General features: G+C 42.4%; 1 protein-coding gene across 1 annotated transcript; it reads left to right on the top strand.

The window, feature by feature from the left end:
- The first annotated feature begins 213 nt into the window (after nucleotides 1-213).
- Nucleotides 214-21,245, top strand: pinx1 (PIN2 (TERF1) interacting telomerase inhibitor 1). The gene is made up of 7 exons (XM_056428585.1): nucleotides 214-285; nucleotides 669-778; nucleotides 878-970; nucleotides 1,142-1,223; nucleotides 2,961-3,053; nucleotides 8,759-8,838; nucleotides 20,000-21,245. Exons 1-7 carry the CDS (start codon nucleotides 267-269, stop codon nucleotides 20,771-20,773), a joined length of 1,251 nt encoding a protein of 416 aa, XP_056284560.1. The 5' UTR covers nucleotides 214-266; the 3' UTR covers nucleotides 20,774-21,245.
- Nucleotides 21,246-22,228: the final 983 nt, after the last annotated feature.

Genomic DNA, 22,228 nt, shown 5'->3' on the forward strand with positions numbered 1-22,228 from the left:
GCCCCAGTACACGTGGCATGGCGTTATGCTGTAGTTGTGTGTATGTGGCGCTCTCTGTTGGCGAAGATAAACACTTGCAGTGATACTAATATATTATATGATGTATTGTTATAATAAACGACTAATTAAAATGCTTTAATCCGTATGGAATACAACTCACAATAGATATCTTATCGGGACATTTTTACGCAACCGGTGTAGAATTCTCTTCAGGCATTTCCGGGAAACCCTACGCGACTTACATCAAGCTGTTTAAGGACCCCAAGATGTCCATGCTTGCTGAACGTATGTACATTTTAGTGAGAGTTTTGACACATATTTGCCCCTTTCTTGAAAAATAACAACATGTCAATTTGTGTTGTATGTTCGCTTTGTGTACCCACTATATACTAGCTTTGTTCCGAAAGTATTCTATATGTCGTACTTGTCAAACTAGTCGAGTAGCTAGCATTAGCATTAGCATTACCACAGCAGACTAAACAAACACGTGTTTCTGCAACTATTTCTAAAACATTTTTAAATATGTGAGCTGTGTATTTAAATGGCACAAGGCACTGTGTGTTAACAGAAACCGACTATACCACGCGTATAAACACGTTGTTAGTGAGGGGCTCGTCCATGTTGTGTTGGATGGCTGTTATGTAACGATGCTGCTGCTCTCTTTTCAGCCCGGAAGAAACAGAAGTGGTCTGTTGACCCAAGGATCAGAACCTGGAGTAAAGATGAGTCTAATTTCGGCCAGAAGATGATGGAGCGAATGGGCTGGTCAAAGGGCAAGGTGAGATGGAATTTTTTTGTTGGATCAACTGTGGTGATTTCTTAAGGCATTTCACAGTAATTTGATGAGCTATGTTATGTCTTCTCTTTTCACGTTAAGGGCCTGGGCAGAAGTGAGACCGGCCCCACCGAAGCTATCATAGTTAAACGAAAAAACGACCGCAATGGTCTTGGACGAGGTGCCAGCCAAGAGGTGAGCATAGTTAACACATTGACAGGATACTTGAATAAAATATATTTATGTTACTCTATACATTTCCCCCCATTTTCACGAAGGGGACGGGGTGGGGTGATTAGTGGCAGGACCATAAAGATATTATTGTCAAACCGAATTCTGTAATATTGAGATCTGTTGTTTTCACAGGACAACTGGATCTCACACCAAGATGATTTCAACGAGCTTCTTGCTGAACTGAACAACTGCCATGGACAAAACAACAGTGCTGGTATGTACAAATGGCAGTGTTAAGATGTAAAAGGTTGAACATGTATTTGTGGTGGTCAGCTTCATGGGATGTTACCAACAAAAGTGTCACTAAACAAAGTATACCTGTTGCATTAGAGAAAATGTGCTAATTTATTTTTAGTATTCGGAAAAAAACAAGATCCTTATACCTCTTGCCAGATCATAGCTCACATTTATATCTATATTTCTTTGTTAATTTTTTTTTTACAAAGTTAACAAATGTTTAGTGAACCAGGATGTTGCCGTACACATAAAAAAAAATCTTAATAACATTACATTATGTCATTTAGTAGATGCTTTTATCTAAAGCGACTTACAATAAGTGCATTCAACCATGAGTACAAACTCAGAACAACAAGAATAAAGAAACTACAAAAATACCATAAGTAAGTGCTAATCAGAAAAGATGTGTTTTTAGTTTCCGGTGGAAGATGTAGAGACTTCCTGATGTCCATACCTGCAAACTTGTCAACTTTCGGCGAAATTCGCTGTTTTGAAATCAAAAGAGGTCATCCACGTGAATAGCGTAGATCCGAAGAGTTTCTTCGCAATAAAACATCTTTGATGGGACGTGTCGAGTCTTGGCCAATCAGCGTTAAGATGTCGACAGCGTTTGGGGGTTTCGGTTAGCTTGAATGTCAGCCCGCTACATCTACTGCTGTAATGTTGCATGGTGTATCGATACTAACAAAGTACCCGTACGTTTAAAAACGATATGATTTACATATTATTAGCATCTTCATTAAGAGAACGAGCGATCAGAGCGCACGCGCTGCTCTGCTCCGTTAAATGCTGTCTGCACGCAATGCGCTGCGCAGCGATCTCACAGCGAGTGGCGCTAAGTTGGTATCGGGTATCATGATATTTATGGCAGTTATCATATAGAAGTTATAATTTTAGGATCGTGACAACCAGATAGAGGAAGGAACAGGATCATGGAACAGGATCATGGAACAGACTCAAAGCTCAGTAGAGCACACAAGTAAAAAAAAAAAAAAAGGAAGTTGGTTCATGACTGACTTTAACCTTATTATATATAATGACAATGTCACGTTTTTATTACTATTATTAGGGCCCGATCACTGAATTCTTCTTCTTAAAATGTTTGTTATTTAGATTTACGGTCAGAACAATCAAAAGACCGCAGTTATAAAAGCGTTGAGGTGTCATCAAACAACGTGGATGTGGTGTGGCGACAACAACAAAAATGTCACCTGCACAAAGTCCAGGTATCTGTTTGTCTATCGGGGAGGATAAATTCACATTAGCGCATCCCCAATCGAAGTTACTATTGGTTATCGTATCTGGTCAAAGATATTGTAATTGCCTATGAATTTGTGATTTAGATTTTTTCCCCCCTGTAATTTGTGACTAGTAATAATCTAGAAAGAGGTTTTGCACTTAATGTGTCACATGACTCACACTGACACATGATGTGTATACTGACTCTTAATGGTAACTTCCCACTTTAGCTCCGTTTCAAACTACACGTCTGCGCCAAAGTGCAGCTCTTTCTGTGTGTGGTCCATCTATTGGACAGTAGAGGGTGCTCCACTGCAACATTTAGGAGAGAAGACTAGTCACTGTCATACATGAATGTCTTCATCACTGTTCTGGGAGACAAAGCACATTTTAGAAATGCAATGATGCTGAATGCTCATCTTAAAATTGTAACTACAGTTGATTATTATTTTTGTATTTGTTTCTTCATCTTCAGAACCTCCACCACCAGAAGAACCGAAGGGCTTCAGCTTGGAAGAGAAGTCCAAGACTTCCAAAAAGAGGATCCATTACATGAAGTTCACGAAAGGTGAGTTTATCTTTTGGCAGCTGACCGAGATCAGAGCGATACTAATGGCGTAAGCCGATGCTGTTTGTGCACACAGCATTTTCTTTTTTAATTCTCAACAGCCATTTCATTGCTTACCTGAAAACTGTTTCTGCAGTATCATGTAAGTCAGACTGTTCATCACTAGGGATGGGTATCGTTTGGGTTTTTTCCGATACCGGTGCTAAACCGGTACTTTTAAAACGATACCGGTGCCTAAACGGTGCCTGAACCGATATTTTTTTTTTTAAATGCACAATGAGGACATTAAAAACCTCTTCGGCCATATTCCCTGTAGAAGCCGTTATCATGGAGCACTGACACACAACGGATATCAGACTGTTAACATACACAATACATGTTCTCCATTATATGATGTGATATGTATTGTCATGTGCAGACCTTATAGGGTTAATCCTGTCACTGTTTTGATGGGCAAAGAGAACAACCAATCAGAGGTACTGAAGATGACACGTGACAAATAAAGTTTTGCTTCTGACAGCGAGAGTTACACTGAAACAAAGTGATGCCCCACGGTGTTTATTCCTCCGTCATTATATTCCCGGTAACACCGGGTATACAGCCGGGACCGCTGGACATCAACACATCTGATAGCAGACTGTCACGCCCGTAGCTCATAGCTCATAGCTAGCGCTAGCTACGAGCTAGCTTAAACATGGTTATAATGGCTAATTTATTATTTCTTGGCCTACTTTTATGAATGCAAGACTTGCAGTCAACGTTACGGTACTAATCTGAGTTAAGGCTGCTCGTCATAATCGGTCTCCACGTGTTCAGGGGGACCGGTGACGGTCTCCCCATCGCGTCCAGCCTGACGCTGGTGTGCTCGACACGGGCTCACTAGTCACACACGGCCACGCCTCCGCTGTCAAACTTAAATATGAGAGGCTCGTAACCTGCTGACAGGGCGGAGTCACCAGAGAAGTTCACAACAATATTTTTTTTCAATTTCAATCGGCTCAGGCACCGGAAAGAAGCACCGAAATGTGCGTTGCGTTTCGGTCCGGGTAATACCGGTTGTATTGGAACCGGTACCATATTGGCACCGGTTTCCGGTACCCAACCCTATTCATCACATCGTTAACATTCTGCCCTGAAAATGTATCTGTATTTTAGATGCAATTGTTTCAAGGCAACAGTGTACTGATTTTAATTAAGCATGACCGTTTCCTTTTTTTTTTTTTTAAAGCAAATGCTAAATTGTGTGCCTCTATTTTATAAATTATATAAATATATATTTTTCCCATTTTACATACAATCCAGACAGCCTCCTTAGCCATTCGTTGAGCCATGGGTACTTGGCTCAGACTATAGATGCTGGTCCGAGCTCTGTCAGGCTGTCCTGGGTCACTTGGCCCGGTCAATGCTAGGGGAGGTTATTAATAACTCTTCCTTCTACTTTCATTACTCCTTTACAAGTCAGGAAGCCAACATTTGTTGGTCAAGGCCAGTGCACTGATAGGCACGAGGAGGAATTTGGTGTTCGGGACCACTGGAGATGGAAATGAATAACCACTAACTAAAAATTTACTGCTGAGCTGATTTGCTTAAGCATGGAGCATAGTTGACTGATTACATACAGAGTTTCTTCATAAGATTGTCAAAGTATTCATTAGTAATGGTGTTTTGATGTTGAACTTGCAATACTAAGCTAATATTAATGAAAGTAATTTGTATTGCAGTAATTGTACAAGTCCTTTTGCAGTAAAGTAGTGCAAGTTCATCAAATACCAACATGTGTTCAAGTAATTATTCTATAAGCATTTTTGTTATTGGGTCTGAATCTACTCATCAGGTCAGCATTCATGGGAAAACAAAATCTCAACTTTTGCCTCACCTGGAAGAGCCTTTTATATTTTATGTCATTCTATAGCAACTTCCTGTTTCCTGTTTGGGGCATCTGGCATGTCCATTTACTGGCCCCCCAAAAACAACACCTCCCAGAGGCTGTGTGACCCATTAGATGACCCTGCCAGATAAAATGTGGCCTCCGTCTCTTCCCCAGACCCTCTCACCCTGTTTTTGTGATCTTAATTTGGCAGGGGCCAGAAAAAGACTTTGTCCCCGGTGGATTGGATCCACCATACGCACTTAACCCTTGTGTTGCCTTAGGGTCATTTTGACCCGAATCAATATTACACCCTCCCCCCGCCTTCGGATTAATTTGACCCCATTGAATGTTTAATGTCGGTGTTCTTTCGGTAGTCAACAAACAAACATAAAGTGCCTCACACTTAAACTTGGAAAACAATATTAATTCTAATAAATTTCTGGAGGTTTTAATTGCTGGCGTCAAATTGAACCCAAAGGGTAAAATATGTTAGTAAATATAAAGGTAACAGGAGGGTGAAACATTGAATCGGGTCAAAATGACCCAAAGGCGGGGGGAGGGTGTAATATTGATTCGGGTCAAAATGACCCTAAGGCAACACAAGGGTTAAGACACAAAGCACAGATCATAATGGTGTGATGATTTTCCTCCGGAGGCTCTCTTTTCTGCCCTCACATTCTATACATATGTATTGAAGTCATACAACTTATTTGAGCAGTTAATTTGTGCTCAATGTGAGTCTTTTCTGATTTTCGCAGAGGCACCTTTGCCTTAGTTGGTGTCCCATATTTCGAGTTTCCATCCAGCTTTTAATATGAATGCAGCATAACATCTTTAACTCTTAACTATTTATTGTTAAATGTTATCGCATTTGTCGTCTTTGCATTGGAAATTTGGATTTGTGAGCATCTACGATGTTTGTGTTTTAAAGTTTTTAATAATGAAGGAATATCATCAAGGAACGATGACCATGATGCTATTTGCACCGACACTAAAATCTCTTTTAGTAAAAAAAAATGTTACTTTATACCGGCAACATTTTAACCCTGTTCTGTGAATCCCCCCCCAAACTGAGCTTATGGAATTGCTCCACTTCTATTTGGACCTCTGTATCCTTGCATCTATATCCACCTCTCGTCCACCCCAACACAGCCTCAATGACCCCATGAAAAGCACCCAAAAACAAACGCTTAAGTGTTTTTGACGTCTTGACAGCCACATTTGTCTGTTGTTTATGACGGGACGTTTGTTCCGACTGTGAACTTGGGCCTCATTGTCCATCTTTGCATTAGGATACACTTGTACTCAAGCTTGTTGTCAACTAAATAAGTCTGATCCCCCCCAGGAACGTAGATTCTAATTTATTTGTTTATAAATGTTGGCGGGGAAACCAAAGAATAGGTAGCACCTGACACTTCTCCTGTTTGTTACATTAAGACATTCGAGATCCACTCTCTTCAGTATCTTTATTTTCTCAGACTTTCAGAAGGCAGAACAAGAGGCAGTTTAGGGGAAATACAGGTGGGAATGTCTTTACTGGAATTTAATCTCGAGTCCGTTTGTTGCTCTGTCGGCATTAGACACGTCAATAGCAACATGACACCACTTTAACTTGTTTCCACCGAAAAGAGGCGGCAGCTGTTGTCATGCAACGCAAAGGACGCAGGCATTACTCGTTTGTCCATAAATGATTCATAACTTGATTGGGAACTTGAGAGTTGAGTGTTCCACCTGCCGTAAGTGGCCTGACGGGCAGAAACAGGTTGACTGAAACTGTCAACTGTTGGAAATAGATGTTCTTATGTTTGGTAATATTCATTGTCCCCTCAGTTATATTATACTGCTACATGCTGTGTTTTCTCAATTGTTTAAAAAAAAATTATATTCATCTCCGTCTGTTGGCATCGCCTTATTGTGTCCAACTTGTACTCTGGATCAGCATGGGAAACCAAAAAGTTACCTGGCAACATATAACCAGCCACGCCTGTTAGCATTCCTCCCCTCCCTGTGAAGCTGTTGCCAAGTGAAGGCGTGGAAATGGATTTAATGCTGCTCAGCTTGTTACATGAGAAGTTCAGGTCAGTTCTGGCAAAGGTCATGGAATCTGCCATTTAATAACCCGATTTCATGTCCAGTAATCAAAACTATTACTATATTAATCTATAACGGGTTATTAAATTAGTTTAATTGTTTCCTTAAACACTAGTCGTGTCTAGTATTTTTGAGTTGATGGGTTAATATATTAAAAAGTGTGTATAACTATTGCTGAAAAGAAAAAGAGTTGTGAACTACAGAAGCACCTGAGAACCTTCCGAACATCTCCCTCTCCGTAGCAGCGCGGGCCTCCTCCTTACTCTCCTGCTTTTTTATTGATATCCTGTTCAGGCTGGTTCCCTCACTGCCAGCGCCGAGGATTGATGGCCTTTGTTTGTGGGGAAAGGCACCAAAATCTCCGCTGCTTAGGTCCGGGACCCACAGCATAAACCAGTAACCCAGTTTTAATTGCTACCTCCATCTATCATCTGTCACGGCAGCAAGGGTGGTTGAAGCAGAATGCAACTACAGCTCTCCATCCGTTGCTCTCTGTGGTTTGCTTTATCGCAGTCTCCAGACTTCTTTTGATCCAAACAAATGTTTGAAGCCGCTAAAGCCCGTAAACTAAAAGGTTTTGAGGGAGCATGACGGACCAAATACAGTCCAATAAAACACGGAGCTGAAGAGCTGAGGTCTCCAGGTATTATGTTGTGTTACTTGTGCTCTAGGAACATCCCATCTACCTCCAGATCAATGTTCAATTCTCGTGACATTGATAAAATATAGGTGGGAATATGTCACGTTTGTGTATGTTTCGGCAGGGCCGAAGTGATCTGTTGGTCTGGTTTAGCTGGTTATCTGTACCGACAGTCGTTGCCGATCCAACTGTGTCCTTGGGAACCAGCATGTATTCACTAACTCGTTCCGTTGCACGACAGAAGCTCCCGTGCTTCATCCTGCGTAATGGCACCCAGCCACTCCTTTTGAGCGTTTCAGCTCCTTTTTATCACAACATTGTTATTTGCACTTTCACCTGAAAGCCTGAGAATGTTGACGGGTGCTTCCTCATCCGAACAGCCGAAAGGTCGGATTGGGCATAATTTTACATTTGACCTGAGTTCACTAGATGTCAAACACCACAGGCCCCCCTCATTTATTTTAGTTTTCAACATACTTTCTTGGTTTTACTTCTTAGACCTGCATGTGCAGTGACTTTCAAAGCCAAGAGTGGGGAAGATAGAGGTTCAAAAGCAATAAATAACCAAATGTTATCAGAGCCCCACTGAAGGAAGAGGATGCAGCTGTACGAACAGGACCTGGGCTTGAGACTGGCGACTGTGCTCCAGGAGTCTTTGAGGCCTGCCTTGAAAATGGGAATCCGGAGGCGTGGCAGACCTTGTCGTTTGTTTATTTTTCTTTGCCGTTTTATCCCTGGAGCAGAAGCAAACCCCGCAAGACTCCCCTTTCTTTGCTCAAGATATCACCTCCCCTACCCCCAACACACATATAGACACACAAACATACTCATTCTTTCAACTGCAACCATTATAGGTTGCCTAGGTAAAACAGTTGCCCTTTAGATGTCTACATGTATTCATCTATTGGTTGGGTGTGTGTGAGAAAATGTACAAAATACTTCATGCCTTTTAATATTTGTTTTGTGCTGTGCATTAGCAGTTTCTGTGATATTGTATCTTTTGTAAATTCTTTTTTTATATTTAAAAAAGAGTCCACAATCAAACTTTTTTAGACAGATTTTTAATTTGCGTTATGATTTTTTCTTTTCTTTTTTCCTATTTAGGAAAAGATCTGTCCTCCTGTAGTGAAACAGACCTGAACTGCATCTTTGGGAAGAGAGGAAGTCCTGCCAATCAACAGCAGGTAAAAGGCATCACGATATGTTACATTTTCCACAATTAGATATAACATTACTTACTTGTCGTAAAGTTTGTTTTGGCCAATAATTTTTTCTAATTTCCACCAAAAAATTATTTGTATTAATTTTAATAAATGATAAATGTGCAAACAAAGGCAAATGCATGAAAACAACAACTAAATGGTTTAATTTCTAAAATTAAAACCACAGGCAAAAAAAAAAGTCTAAATTACTCTTTTTACCGTGAAACTGAGCGCAGGCCTGTGATCCGTCTCAACCCCGTCAATGTCAAGTGTGAACGAGGGGAGGAGCCAGGTAGCTCCGGCTTATTTGCTTCTGTCTTGGTAATTACGGGGGAGCATTGGTGCTGATGCCTCAATCATCGCTGCGGTGTCATGTGATCCATGTGCTTCGACGGGGTCCAGCTCCTGAACAGCCTGTGGCTCTAGATTAGCCATGTCACATCGTGCAGCTTTAACACCGCCAACAGGCCATTGATGGCGGCAAGAGCACCTAAATCCATTTAAGGGATTTGCACTCTTACCCCCTCCTCCTCGCTCAGAAATCCCTCTCTTCTCTACTTCTGTCTTGGAGCGCTCACATCAGGGAGCGCTAATGCCAGAGGGCTTTTATTAAAGGCAATTCCAGAATTGGGATGAGGTATGCGGAAATGTGAAATGATGATGCTTGCAAAAAAGTTCTCTTTTTGCTTTTGGCATTGAGAGCCGGTCACTTCAAACGTCACCTTGCCATGTGGCGGCATGCTGGTGCTTTATGAAACATAGCTCACAGGAAGTTACATTTCATACTTGTGAAAAACAAAACCGGACGTGTTATTGAATTAACTTTCATTTAGTCTGTTCCATTTTAGTCAGCTGCCTTGAAATAAAAAACAGAACTTGAGATATTAGAAATCAAACTTACTGCGAATGGAACTTGTGAAACGAAGGCTTCGTTGAATTTATTTATAAATTCTGACAAATAAAAAATTCATGTTGAATAACATAGGTAGATAAGTATGAGCATAACATTTTAATAGTCCCACCGATAAGTTTTGTAAATACATGGTTTGAGTGCAAAGCGATGGCACTTTCTTCTGATTTTTCATGGACATAAACTGGGATTAATAATATGACAAAGAGGTGAGAATTGACTCAAGCAGACACACAACTTCCCTTTTATTTATGATTAAATATATCTTCATTTTATAAAACTTGTTGTTTTGTGTCCCACGTTCTGCTGACTCCATACAGAGCCAGCAGGACAAAGACAAATGTTGCTTTTGTACACGGAGATACAGAAAAGCCTCTCGCTGGCTCCCTCGGTTTATCTCAAGCATTTGGCTGGAAGAAATTGGCATCTTAAAATCCATAAATTGCACGAGAAAAACCTTTTCTATTCCCGCGCAGGTGCCGAGCCATAACATCACAATGGCCGCTGCTCCCTTTGCTGATTAACATTGGAAATGCAAGCAATATACACCACCATTTTCTCCCTAATCGTTTGGTTATGGGTTGTTATTCTTCAGCCAGGAGGGACACCATTGACCATATCGAAAACGCTGAACACAATTACAATGGCATCCCATGAGGCTTTGTGTTGAAGCCCAGCAACGGCTGAGGTTGCTGGGATGAGCTAAAGAGGGTGATGGACCAATCAAGCTCGAGGCATTGTCCAGAATGTCCAGCGAGTGCCGGTGACCCTCCGTGCACCCTGATCTGTGCTTACAGTAATCCACTGTTACAGCACAAAATACGCCCACATTATACATGCACGGAATAAGCTCATAACCCGAAAGAGTTGTGTTCCGAAGTCGTGACGCTGTCAACGTTTGGGGTCTGATTTAGTGGTGAAACTGATTGGCAGGGGTTTGCCCCAGTCGCGTTATCGCATATCTGCATCCTGACGAGGTGAGGCCAGGAGAGCCGACCGACTCTGGATTCGGCTTCTCCAGAACGGCTCTCCTTCCCGCTCGTGAATCTCCCACCACCGCCACCCACGGCTGTCTCTCCAGCCTCCCTTCCACCAGTCCCACACTGCTGGGGTTTTCCTTCCTCCGCAGTGATGTGCTTCCTGCTTGCCTCTTATCGCTGCTCACAACGCTCCCTGAAACGCAGACAGGCGGACGCGCGCACACACTCAGCTGCCCCGCATGTCCCCGTTCATCAAAGGCCGGATTGAATGTGTTGAAAAGACCAAATGAGCACATGGGGCAGATTATCAACCCCCATCATATTAATGGCTCCTATACAGTGAGCCGCTGCGTTTCATCCACTGTCGCGTTTCAGCTGAGCTACTTTGTTTTTAAGTGTTTTGGTGTAAACCTCTCGGCCTGACCCTAAAGCTGTATGTTAGGTCAAAGTCCCCCCTTTAATATAAAAGATAACTTTCACATTTTTGACGTTTCACATTTTTATGTATTTAATTTAAGAACACTCAAATTCTATAAACGACATTTCACAATTCATAGATGCACTTGGAAGATAATTTTAATGTAAGACCTAAGTGTTCAAGCGGTGTGATATGAAAACATAAAATGTCCATGTACGACGACTCAATAGGCTTACAATTATTCCACAAAAAAAAAAAATATTGAGATGTTTAACATTCAGGCATCTGATATAAAAAATAAAAAAAAAATCCTACTCAAGCATGTTGTCAATTTTGAATAATACATTAATCAATAATAGAAACATGTCGGTAGACGAGCATTTGACAAAGCTGCAAGTATTAAAAGCATACAAACCTACTCTGTGTCCACTTTATTAGGTACACCTGTACAAGCTAATGCAATCCAATACAACTGTTCTGCCACAAAGTGCCATTTTAATGAGAGGTGTTCTGAATATTCTGTCACCCTAATGCATGTAAATAGGACCACAAACACATTTAAGCATATCACCACATCTAACTATGACATTAGTAATAAAAGTATGACGTAAATATATACATTTTAACTCGTGATCGACAGGATCAATGGATGACCATCATTTTACCCACAACCTCAATCCACCATACGGTGTAGCCACTTGAAAATGTATGTTTAAGACCATTATTTACACTCCCTAACCAGTGGGGGTTATCGAGTTGTGGTGGAGCACCTGTCCATCTACACGGCTCTCTGTTATCCATCACCCGTCCCACGCTTACGAGCCCCCACCATCTCCTGCCTCCTCTTGTGCCGCTCAACACAATTACTCACAGCATGACAAATGACAGGCTCTCTCTGCCGAGATATCAAAAAGCCCCGGCCACTTCTAAATGAAGGCACTTTGGCAGCCCTGTGCTCCCCGTGCTTATCGGCGGACGTGCAGTGCCCCTGGCCGTCCTGCGTCCCCCTCTCTTTCCTCCACCTTCTCCACCACTGTGCCCTCCTCAGGGGGTTTAGTTAGGGGAGCCACATGGAGGGCCAGCCCGGCTTGATTTATCTCCCTTGCCCCTCTGCCCGACCACTCAGGCAGGCCGAAAGAGCCGACGAGGCTCCAACGGGCCTCGCCTCGAAAGCCCGGCATTAGCTGAAATAAACCATTCTGCCGCCCAGTGAAAAATGTCCTCTGATTGGCTAATTAATCAGTCGAAGGGGAGCGACGCGGCTTGTGACTTGAGGGACCCAAGCGGGCGACCGCAGAGGGCCTGCTGATAAATAGACTCCCTGCCGATTCATATATCAACAAAAGTTAGTCATTTTCTAAAGCCGGCAGCTCGGATGAAAGTGGTAACGAGCTATAGTTTTATTTTTCTACCTACAGTTGCTTCTATATTTCTTTTTTCTAGTGGGGGGGGGGGGGGTTGAAAATGTTAACATGTTAATGTTATATTCATCATCTTTGCTTTATTGTTGATTTTTTTTCTTATTATTTTTGAAGCCTTTAAAAAAAAATTATCTAAAATGCCATTAACTTATATTCTGACATTCAAACTTACCAAATATTATTTTATTTAGTCTTCCAGATTTTTATTTTGTGAGGAATCCCCAGCGTACGTTGTAATATTGTACTGTTGCTTAATGCAAACAGCAACATTTAATTGTCACCTTACGATTCAGCCTCTCAATAAGTCTCTTAAAAAAGTTCTATAAATTTCTATAACTAATCACGTTTTACAGCAAGAGATACGGCGATATGGTAACCCTTTTTAATATTGTTACATCCAGCATTATGTTCGTTCTATACTCCTTAAAAATGTCAGGGAAGAAAAATGGTTGAATATAATTTGGTACACGGCTTGTTTTGACGTCTGAATCCTCTAGTCAGACATTCGGTATGGCTCGCCCTGCTTTTGGGTCAGCGTGACCTCTGCGGCCTCTCCCACTCCCACTCATGCTCAGGCACAAAGGGCCGAGGATCAGGCCTCATCGGGTGACACCTGTTGCAAGTTTTTCCTGCCTACGCGTCGTCCGCATGAAGGATCGCACGTCAGCGGGGGCTCCCCCGATACCACCATCTTAAAGAATATGGGGCAGCACAGTTTGGGGGCTCGAGTGTTTGGCAGATGTGTCGGCAAGGCGCCAGGGAGCCGGTGGGCGGAGTCGAGCAGGGAAACTTTGCTGACAACGCAGCGGCCAAATGTCTTTTTCATCTTCAACTCTGGTTTCACAGGTTACTGCTTAGGCCTGTGAAACGTGAAGTGAGGTAATGTTGGATTGTTGTTTTGACAGCCTCTCGACATTATTAATAACTGGGCTGGTTATTATAAATGAGGCATATAATTGTGCAATTAACATATCTTTGGTGGTTTTCATTTAATACAAAGACATAAGTTGTATAACTTTATGCAGATTGACAGGTGTTTTAGAGTTTATTTTTCCATTTCTTTTAGTTGTATTCTTTACATTTGTATCAAGCTGTTATATTAATATATATTTAACACCAACAGTATATTTGTGGGATACATTTACTGGGTTATTCTTTTTTATTTATTTTTTATTTGTAGAGTTCCACAGCATCTAATAATTGACAGTATAAATACAAAGCAGAGATTTTCTTTCTGGTTCCGTTGTCCATCAACCTCATCACAAATCTGTTGCAAAGAGGTTGCCGGTGTCAACGTGTGTTGTTGTGCTTGGCGCAGTTTGAACGGGCCAGAGCGCTCATGCAGGGCGAAGGCTTTATTGTGAAGCTGAGGAGCTCTAATTCACTCTCAGATAACATCTAATTTCCTCAAGCAAAAGCTTTCCCTTTCTGGAGCGTGGTTGTTGACAAGTCCTTTTGCTTCTATCGCCGAAAATATCAAGACCCGCCAAGCGACCTCCTCCTAACTCCACCCCCTGCTGCAAAGACAAACACATCCACACATTTACCACCAACCTCCCTGGCAGTTCTGTGGACTGCTCCCTCCTGGCATGCCAACGCGCTGACACTTGCAGATTAGCGCAGGACAAAAAAGAAAAGAGGGCGTCTGTCTCTTAGCTACGGGCCTAAGCTTGAATACATGGGGCCGGGGTAATTACCGCCTGGTGAAGCTAACCGCCCAAAGATGTCCAGCCCTCTCGGCTGTTTACAGCCACCGACTACCATTTAATCACTGACTCTTTAATCTAATAAATCACAGCTGGGGATAATAATCACTGCGTCTTCCCTCTCTGGGGTTGTGGTGGGGGCGCCCTATACACCTCAGGGGGGGCATTGTCGGCAACCGTTTGCAATGTCGAACAAGCACAGGGCAGTCGCGCTGCATGCATAATGTTGTCTTCATTTGTTACTTATGATAAACGTTCTTGCACACAAAGTGCAATTTTTCAAACCCCATTTTTTTTTTTTGCGTGGCTTTTGTCTTCACTACACACACAAAGCCTTTAGCAAAAGTACAGCTTTGGGGAAGCTCCCATGTGTGGCGTTTAATGTAGTTACGCTACATCATTTAATTGTTTTTAACTTCTTATTTTTGTCAATTACATTTTCGCACACAAGGAAGTACAATATTCCATCACGTTGGGGCCAGTGACATTATTTACAAAAATATTGACGCCAACCTAAGGGTTTGCTAAACAATAAGAACCTGTTTTTGTGTCCGCCCACGTCAGGCCCATGAAGGATGGGCTGCTGGACTCGTGCGCTCATCAGGGAGAGACAGCTGGCTAATCAAGGCCTGATCCATAGACCTTGAGTATCGCCAAATTTATTATTGTGGCAGGACAATGAGGGCACACTCACGCAATTACAGTCCCAACCAATATTGGCTAGAAAATATTGAAGGAGAAAAAAAACGGCAAGTAATGCAAACGGGTAGTTTCTAAGAAAATAAATGGGCGACTGCAGCTTTGTCAAATGCTAATTAAGATGCGAGCCAGAAATGTGACTTCATACCTTTTTTGAAAAGCTAATTGGTGAGACATATTTTACCTTGAAGGTTTTTCATAACTTTTATTTATTTTTTTGATCCAATAAGAGTTACGTGTCATATGGTAATGCATACAAATCTACTTGCGTTTGCCGTTACTGTACATTTAGTAAGCATCTGCATTCACTGAGTTTTATTATGCAGCCAGAATACCAATGGTGTGCTATGCCACACAAATTAACCAACCAATTGGAGGCGATTCAATTGGCAAAGTCTGGAATTAGTGTTGCAATTTACCATTATGTCGTCATGACGAATGCTCTTCACGAGTTGGATGTTATTTTGTCCAACATTAAATTGGCCCTTTTTTAAAAACGCTGTAAAGAGCAAGTGTAATGAGCCATATAACACACTTGTTAGCATGTGGGAAGTAGGGTGAAATAAAAATATTAGACATTTCCTCTCCAATCTTTTGTTATGACTCATTGTGACTCCAGCTGGTTGTTGAGTTACAAACAAATGAACAGCAGCCAGCGGTTTCAGTTAATGACATCCACCCCGAATGACGGCGTCAGTAAGAATGATAGAAACACTAGAGGAAATAACTAAAGGGCAATATCTTCTAAATGTAGAGCCGTTCAGCTCTCTCAGAAAACTGGTTTATGTGGGGATACTTTTTTGTATTTTACTACTTAATTGTGCCCTCTGAAGCTACATATTGTACGGTAAGGATGAAAAACCCTTTGCATTGGCATCGTACTCAAAGTGCTGGTTCTGGAATGATATTCTCTGTAGGAAAAGGCAGACATGAAATAACTTTACTTGCTACGTAAAGGATTCAGATCGAGTGAGAAGTCGAGGAAAATTCTCTTCCGATCTCAGTGAGTCAAAATAAGTTTAACTTTTTCTATGATCCCTCTGCTGGCTTGATTGACTCTCCTCCTGAATATGCTGGCCTCAGTTTCTTGGTGTCTTGGCACGTGCAAACCACTGGCTTTCCATCGGCTACATTAGCAGGGAGAGATAGGACTGGAGTGTCTTGAAGGAGGCGGCGGCCTGGTGAATGTCTTCCCACCCTCTCCTTTTCTCTGGGACCCTCTACGGGCCCTCCCTGTGTTCCCTGCCCAGCCCCAGCCCCCGCCAGGGGAGAGAGTGGAGCAGGAAGGGCCCGATAGCCAGCCAGACCGCTCCTCTGTCGAAGGAGCCTTATCTCAGAACTGCACACAGTGCACTGAGCGCATCCTTTTCCTGGGGTTCTGGGTCCGGGAGGAGGAGGAGGTGGAGGAGGAGGAGGTGGAGGAGGAGGTGGAGGAGGAGGAGGAGGAGGAGGAGGAGGAGGAGGCGGAGGAAACACGACTGGATATAGGTGCGTTCTCCAACCCCACTGTGTTACAGCTTGTTACTACCTTTTCAATCATTATGCTGTCGTTCCAGCAATTCTTAAAACAGATTTCATGAATAAAAATTGGTTGTGTTTCTTCTTGAACAAATCCCATTGAAAATGAACTTTGCTCCTCCAAAATTTGGTTTAGCATTAATTTATGTTCAATATTTCTCTTTTTAAGCATCGGCATTACAAGAAAAAATGTAAACCAAGATTAATATCGTGTAACATGAAAAAGTTTTCCTTCTCAACTATGCACCGTATATTTAAGTATATTCCGTTGTGCGTCAGTGCAATGAACACAAATAATAACCCACAAACCCAAACTATAGAAATGGACTGCAAACCTCTGCTGACAAATATACTGCATAAAGTTACAATTGACTACAACTAAAGACATTCAGCGTTTGTTTTAAGCTGTAATTGTCTGGCTATTAAAAATTTAAAAAAGTTAATTAGTACTGCAGCTTTTATTTTTGTATTGGGATCAAGGAAAGAGATTGGTTTCTAAACTCATTGTGTTATTAATTTATATGAATTGAATTGCGTGTCCTCGTTGCCCTTCTCTTTGCGTTTCCATTCAGGGTGCGCTGCATGCGTGTGCACAGGCTCCGCTGTAGCCTACCCTGTCACTACTGTTGTGGCTCCTGAATGATGGATAAATAATGTTGAGCGTCACATTTGCCAATTTACTCTCTTCAAAATGAGAATTGTATCAATTCGTTCTGGTGATATTTGGAAAGTCTAGAAAAGCTGCACGATGTAATAATTCCCCCCTATATAAGGTGGCGCGGGGCTAAACTGGAAGTCATCCGGATTGGCCGACAGATGTCTCGGGTGCCCGTTTGTAATCAACCCTCACCCATGATTGGTCGGATTTCTAAGTCTTCGGTGTATTTGCCCCGAGGGTTTCAGAGCAGAGAATACTGCTTTTTTTCATGATTTTGAAGCTTCATTTGATATACTAGTTTATTCATGTTTTTCTTTATTCATTCAAAGTTGTCTGGATTGTTACCACATTTCTCTGTGGTGTAACAAACGCACAACAATTGTTTGCCTTACCCGGATTTTAAGTGGAGCTTCAATTTTGGTATATGATAAATTCAGAAAATGGCCTTTTGTGATGGCTGTATTTTGTGTTTATTGTGTTGGACTGTTTTTGTTTTATCCTGGAGCTTTTATCAGGAAATATTTTTTCCGGTCTGAGGTTTTGTCTCATGCCTGATCCACTAATATATTACTCACACAGAAATGGTGACTGACTATAACAGCCTAGCGGAAACAACACATACCTGGGAATAGGAGAAGACCTCAAACATTACTGCAGAGTTGTTTCTTGGTAACATGTTGCCCTCGGCACCCGCCTACAAAACTCTCCAGGGCTGCCAGTAATGCTGACTGCATCTGGTTTGTATCCCGACTGTTTGTCCTGTTGGATCGGGGTCTAATGGAGATCCCCAGGCAGGGAGGACATACGGACCAAGTTCCTGCTACTTGCCCTGATGAAGGAGTTTCTCTGTCACTCTCCTCTCTCTCTTTTTTCCCCCCTCGCTCATTCACCTGCTCTCTCTCTCTCTCTCTCTCTCTCTCAAGAGAGAGAGTAATTTCACAGGCAGTTCTAAAGTGGCCCCCAGCCATCTTCCCTAATCCCAGTTACATGTTGTTTGGCGCTGTCAGCTCTAAGCCACATCTCGTGTCTCCCAAGCAGAGAGGATGCCATTGTGCAGTAACGGGGAGTATAGATTTTTTTTTTTTTTCCCCTGGAAGTTGGAAAGTTTTGTGTAATGGCACCTCACCTGAAGGGCCTTAACCCCCTTGTTAGAAGTTAGGGTTGTTTTTTTTTAGTCGAGGTCTGAGGTGGCGGACTGGTCCTTTAGCCTCAATCGTATGGCCGTGACTGAGGTTTCTGAATCAATACATTGAGATGGAATATGCATTAACTCCAGAGATACTCAAGTGTGTTTCACTTTGTCAGATCATGATGTTTCATGCATAATATCTAGCCTTAAAAACGTTTTGAACGAGGGGTGTATTTGCAGAGCAATCATTTCTTTCCATATTAATCAATATACTATGCCTCAAAACGATGGTAGTTTCCCTTATGGAAATTGTATTGACTATGAAGAGTCTTCTAGTCTTCTTCCTTAAAAAAAACCTACTTTTTATTTACACTATACGAGGAAGCCGAGTGTATAAGTATTACCGTCGTTGCTTACTTCACTTTATTAAGGTCCCACGAGACCTGTGCGGGTGTCCGTCCATATTGTGTTATCGGCCCATCGGTTAGCTTTTCCATCTCCATCAGGGTCGAGGGTCCCGGTCGTGTGATCTGAATGTTACGGCTGAAAGGCCCAACCACGAGGGGACTCGACACAACACACCGTCTTCAGTTCATCTCTAATCTGTAGGGTTTGAAGAAGAAAAAACGCCGTCCGCGACACCATCTCCGAGGCAATACACAGAGCGGCAGCATTGTTTAGTGCGACTCTCAGGAGGAGCGCCTGAGTTCTTCTGGACAAATCATTATGCATTGAGTAGGCCATTAGGAAAATGAAGACAAATGGGCCACGGGGGTGAAGTGACAAATTGTTCCTGCCGTAGAGTTAAAATCTACACACTGTTGTACTCCTCGGCTGAAAAGGGGTCCCTGTTTAATAATGTAGCCTAAAGACTGGACAGATGAGTCTGTGACCAGACTGACTCGGGTCAGAGACCACGACAAATAAATGAGTAGTTGCTCAATCCTCCTTTTTAACAACGACTGGTTACCTTCTAACTGCCTCACTGGAACCAGGAGCAGCTTCCGCTGACACACTCCTAAAGGAGGCACACAAAGTCCTCCCAAATCTCCGAAGAATTGATCTGCACAATTATGATGTATAAAATATGGTTAAAGTATGGACTGTTGTCAGTTTTGAGTTTCTAATTAAATTCACCATTCATGTTAAAGCCTAATATAAGCACGTCCAAGTATCTGATGCGACTGTCCGATATAAGTAGCTTTGATTCACACATTTTACTTTCACTTTATTAAATCAATTTGAATGTCGACAGTATAAATAATGGAATATATGTGCACATATTTTTACATGGTGTGAAATGATTGCCTTCAGTGGTAGGCCTATGCATTTCATTTGATGTTGGAGCAGTTCGTCTGTTTCACAATGGGAACGGGGAAAAAAGAAGCAAACTGCACACTGCCACTCTTAGGGAGTGTGCACGGACACACAGCTGGCTGTGTGGAGCGACTTTGTGCTGGAAGAAGATGATGACACATGTCACATGTGACGCTTAGCTCTAGTGGTGCTTATTGTAAGATGATCCTTTAACACCTATTGTCACCTCGACATCCTATTTTGGGCTCTTTCACGAAAATCTGCCTGGTTAATCTATGCATGATGATTGACGATCACTTAAGCTGTATGTGTGTGTATGTGTGTGTCTGTGCATTCTCTCAATGTTGCATTCAATCCTAACTCCTTCTCGTGTGTGTTTTGTTCTAGGGGAGCAGCAGCAGTAATTCTAAGGATGAGACGCAGGCGGCTTTTACTTCAGCTGCCTTTAAACTGGACGCCAAGTCCATCACCAACACTGTGAAGAGTACGCTCACGATGCAGCAGTACTTTGCACAGCGAATGGCTCTGATGAAGAAAGGCAGTGGACCGGCGCAGAGTGCAGCACCCCCAATGGAGACCGACGAAAATTCCGCTCCATCCGATGAACCCATCATCATCGACGACGACGACTCGGAAGAGCTTAAAAAGAAGAAGAAGAAGAGTAAAAAGTCATCAGTTGACCTGGAAGTGGTAGAAGAGAACAGCACCGCCGCTCCTATCATTATAATCGAGGAAGATGAGGACAAACAGCAGGAGCCTTCTGGTGAAAAGAAGAAGAGGAAAGTGGTAGAAAGTGATGGAGCCGCAGAAGAGAACTGTGACTCCACCTCTGGTGTGGAGCAGAACTCTGAGGTTGTGCCTCCTCCTAAGAAGAAGAAGAAGAAGAAGAAGCTTAAAAAAGCACTTGAGGAAACTGAGCTACTAAATGGACACGTGCCAACTGAGGATCAAACTGTGGAATCTGAGGTTGCTCACAAGAAGAGGAAGAAACGCAGAGAGGAGCTGGATGATGTAGTGGAGGTGGTGGAGGAGCTGGATGATGTAGTGGAGGTGGTGGAGGAGCTGGATGATGTAGTGGAGGTGGTGGAGGAGCTGGTCGAAAAGAAACTCAAAAAGGACAAGAACAAAAACAAAAAACCGTTGAGAATAGGCTGGAATTAATAGAATATGTCCTGTCGGCTTGAGGGGGAATTTGTGCTCGTCCCATCATAAACATCATAAACATCATAAACCTCATGAGGACGCATCCAAGTCAAACGTCTTGTACAGATACTGTTTTATAACCGATTGAAGGAGACGTGAATTAAAACCACACAATTGTACGACTGGCATCTTGGTGTACATTATTGTGTTGGATGTTTAAATTGTTCAACGGTTTCCCCGTTTCCAGTCTTCATCTGTAGATTCATTTTTAACAGACAGACATCAGTGTAATTGAACTGCTCGTCAAAAAACATTGTTTGTTTTACCGTCTCATGCGTTACTATTTATTTACCATTTACAAAAAGATTTTATTTTCTTCCAGTTCTTCAGACAATTGATATTCTTAATTGGAAGTGACCAGAGGCATTTCTTTGTTGTTCATTTTGTAAAAATCAAATCACTTTTTCAATAAATCAAAATAGCATTGCAAGTGTGCTTGTTTATGTTTTGTTTCCCCTTTTTATAACGTAGGTGAATTTATTTAGAAACCAGTGATCAATGATTTGACTTCTGTCGAGTACATGAGCGGATCATCTGAAAATGGAGATTATCACCTCCAAACACAGATGGCTTTAAAAACGGTCACCTTTCCACCAAAGATGATTTATGAGGTTACCAAATGTTTTCCTTGGCTTGAGATGAAGAACAGCCAGTCTGGTCGGGCAGTGAGAGGGCAGAACAAGTCGAGAGGAAACTAGGTCTCACCACATTTTGCCTCTTAACTGATTTTATTTGTGTACTTGCTTGACTTGCGTTACCATAGTGACATTTCTATATAATACACATGGAGACAACCCCCTTCCTCAAGTCTCCAGCAGACGCTTGTCTTTTACAGCGAGAGTGAACAGCAGCAGGCTGATGCAGCTTCCACCGACACGGCAGTTAACACACGGCCATTAGTCATTTGGGAAACCCCAAATATGTAAATGTGAAGTGAAACTTGGCCCCTCCCATTGCCAGTGTGCTGACTGACTGTCTCCCTCCTGCGTCCCCATCAGCTCACACTTGTTGGGGAAATGTCTTCTCCCAGCACACTGACTTCACTTGTGGCCCGATACATCACTGATGTGCCTCCGCTACGCACTATCTGTGGCTTCAGGTGCCGTATCCTGTTCCTGTGGGGTGGGGGACACAAGTTTCACACACACAACTTGAGCTGACACCTCAGTTCGATGGTGGAGGAGGCATGAGCAACAACAAGATGTGTATTACAATTTAAGATGCCTGATGCCTCTGGATTAAGTGGAGGAAGGAAGGTAAAGAGTTAAAACCACAGTATCTGTCAGGTTACCCCCCACCCCCTCCTTCATACTACAAACCATCTGACCTGTGGTCAACAGTCTGTGCTCAGGCTGTGTGTGTGTGTGTACTTGTTTGTGAGATTGTGAACTACTCCATGGCTGCAGTCCAAGA

The sequence above is a fragment of the Pseudoliparis swirei genome, chromosome 12 (assembly GCF_029220125.1).
Source record: "Pseudoliparis swirei isolate HS2019 ecotype Mariana Trench chromosome 12, NWPU_hadal_v1, whole genome shotgun sequence".
NCBI lineage: Eukaryota > Metazoa > Chordata > Actinopteri > Perciformes > Liparidae > Pseudoliparis > Pseudoliparis swirei.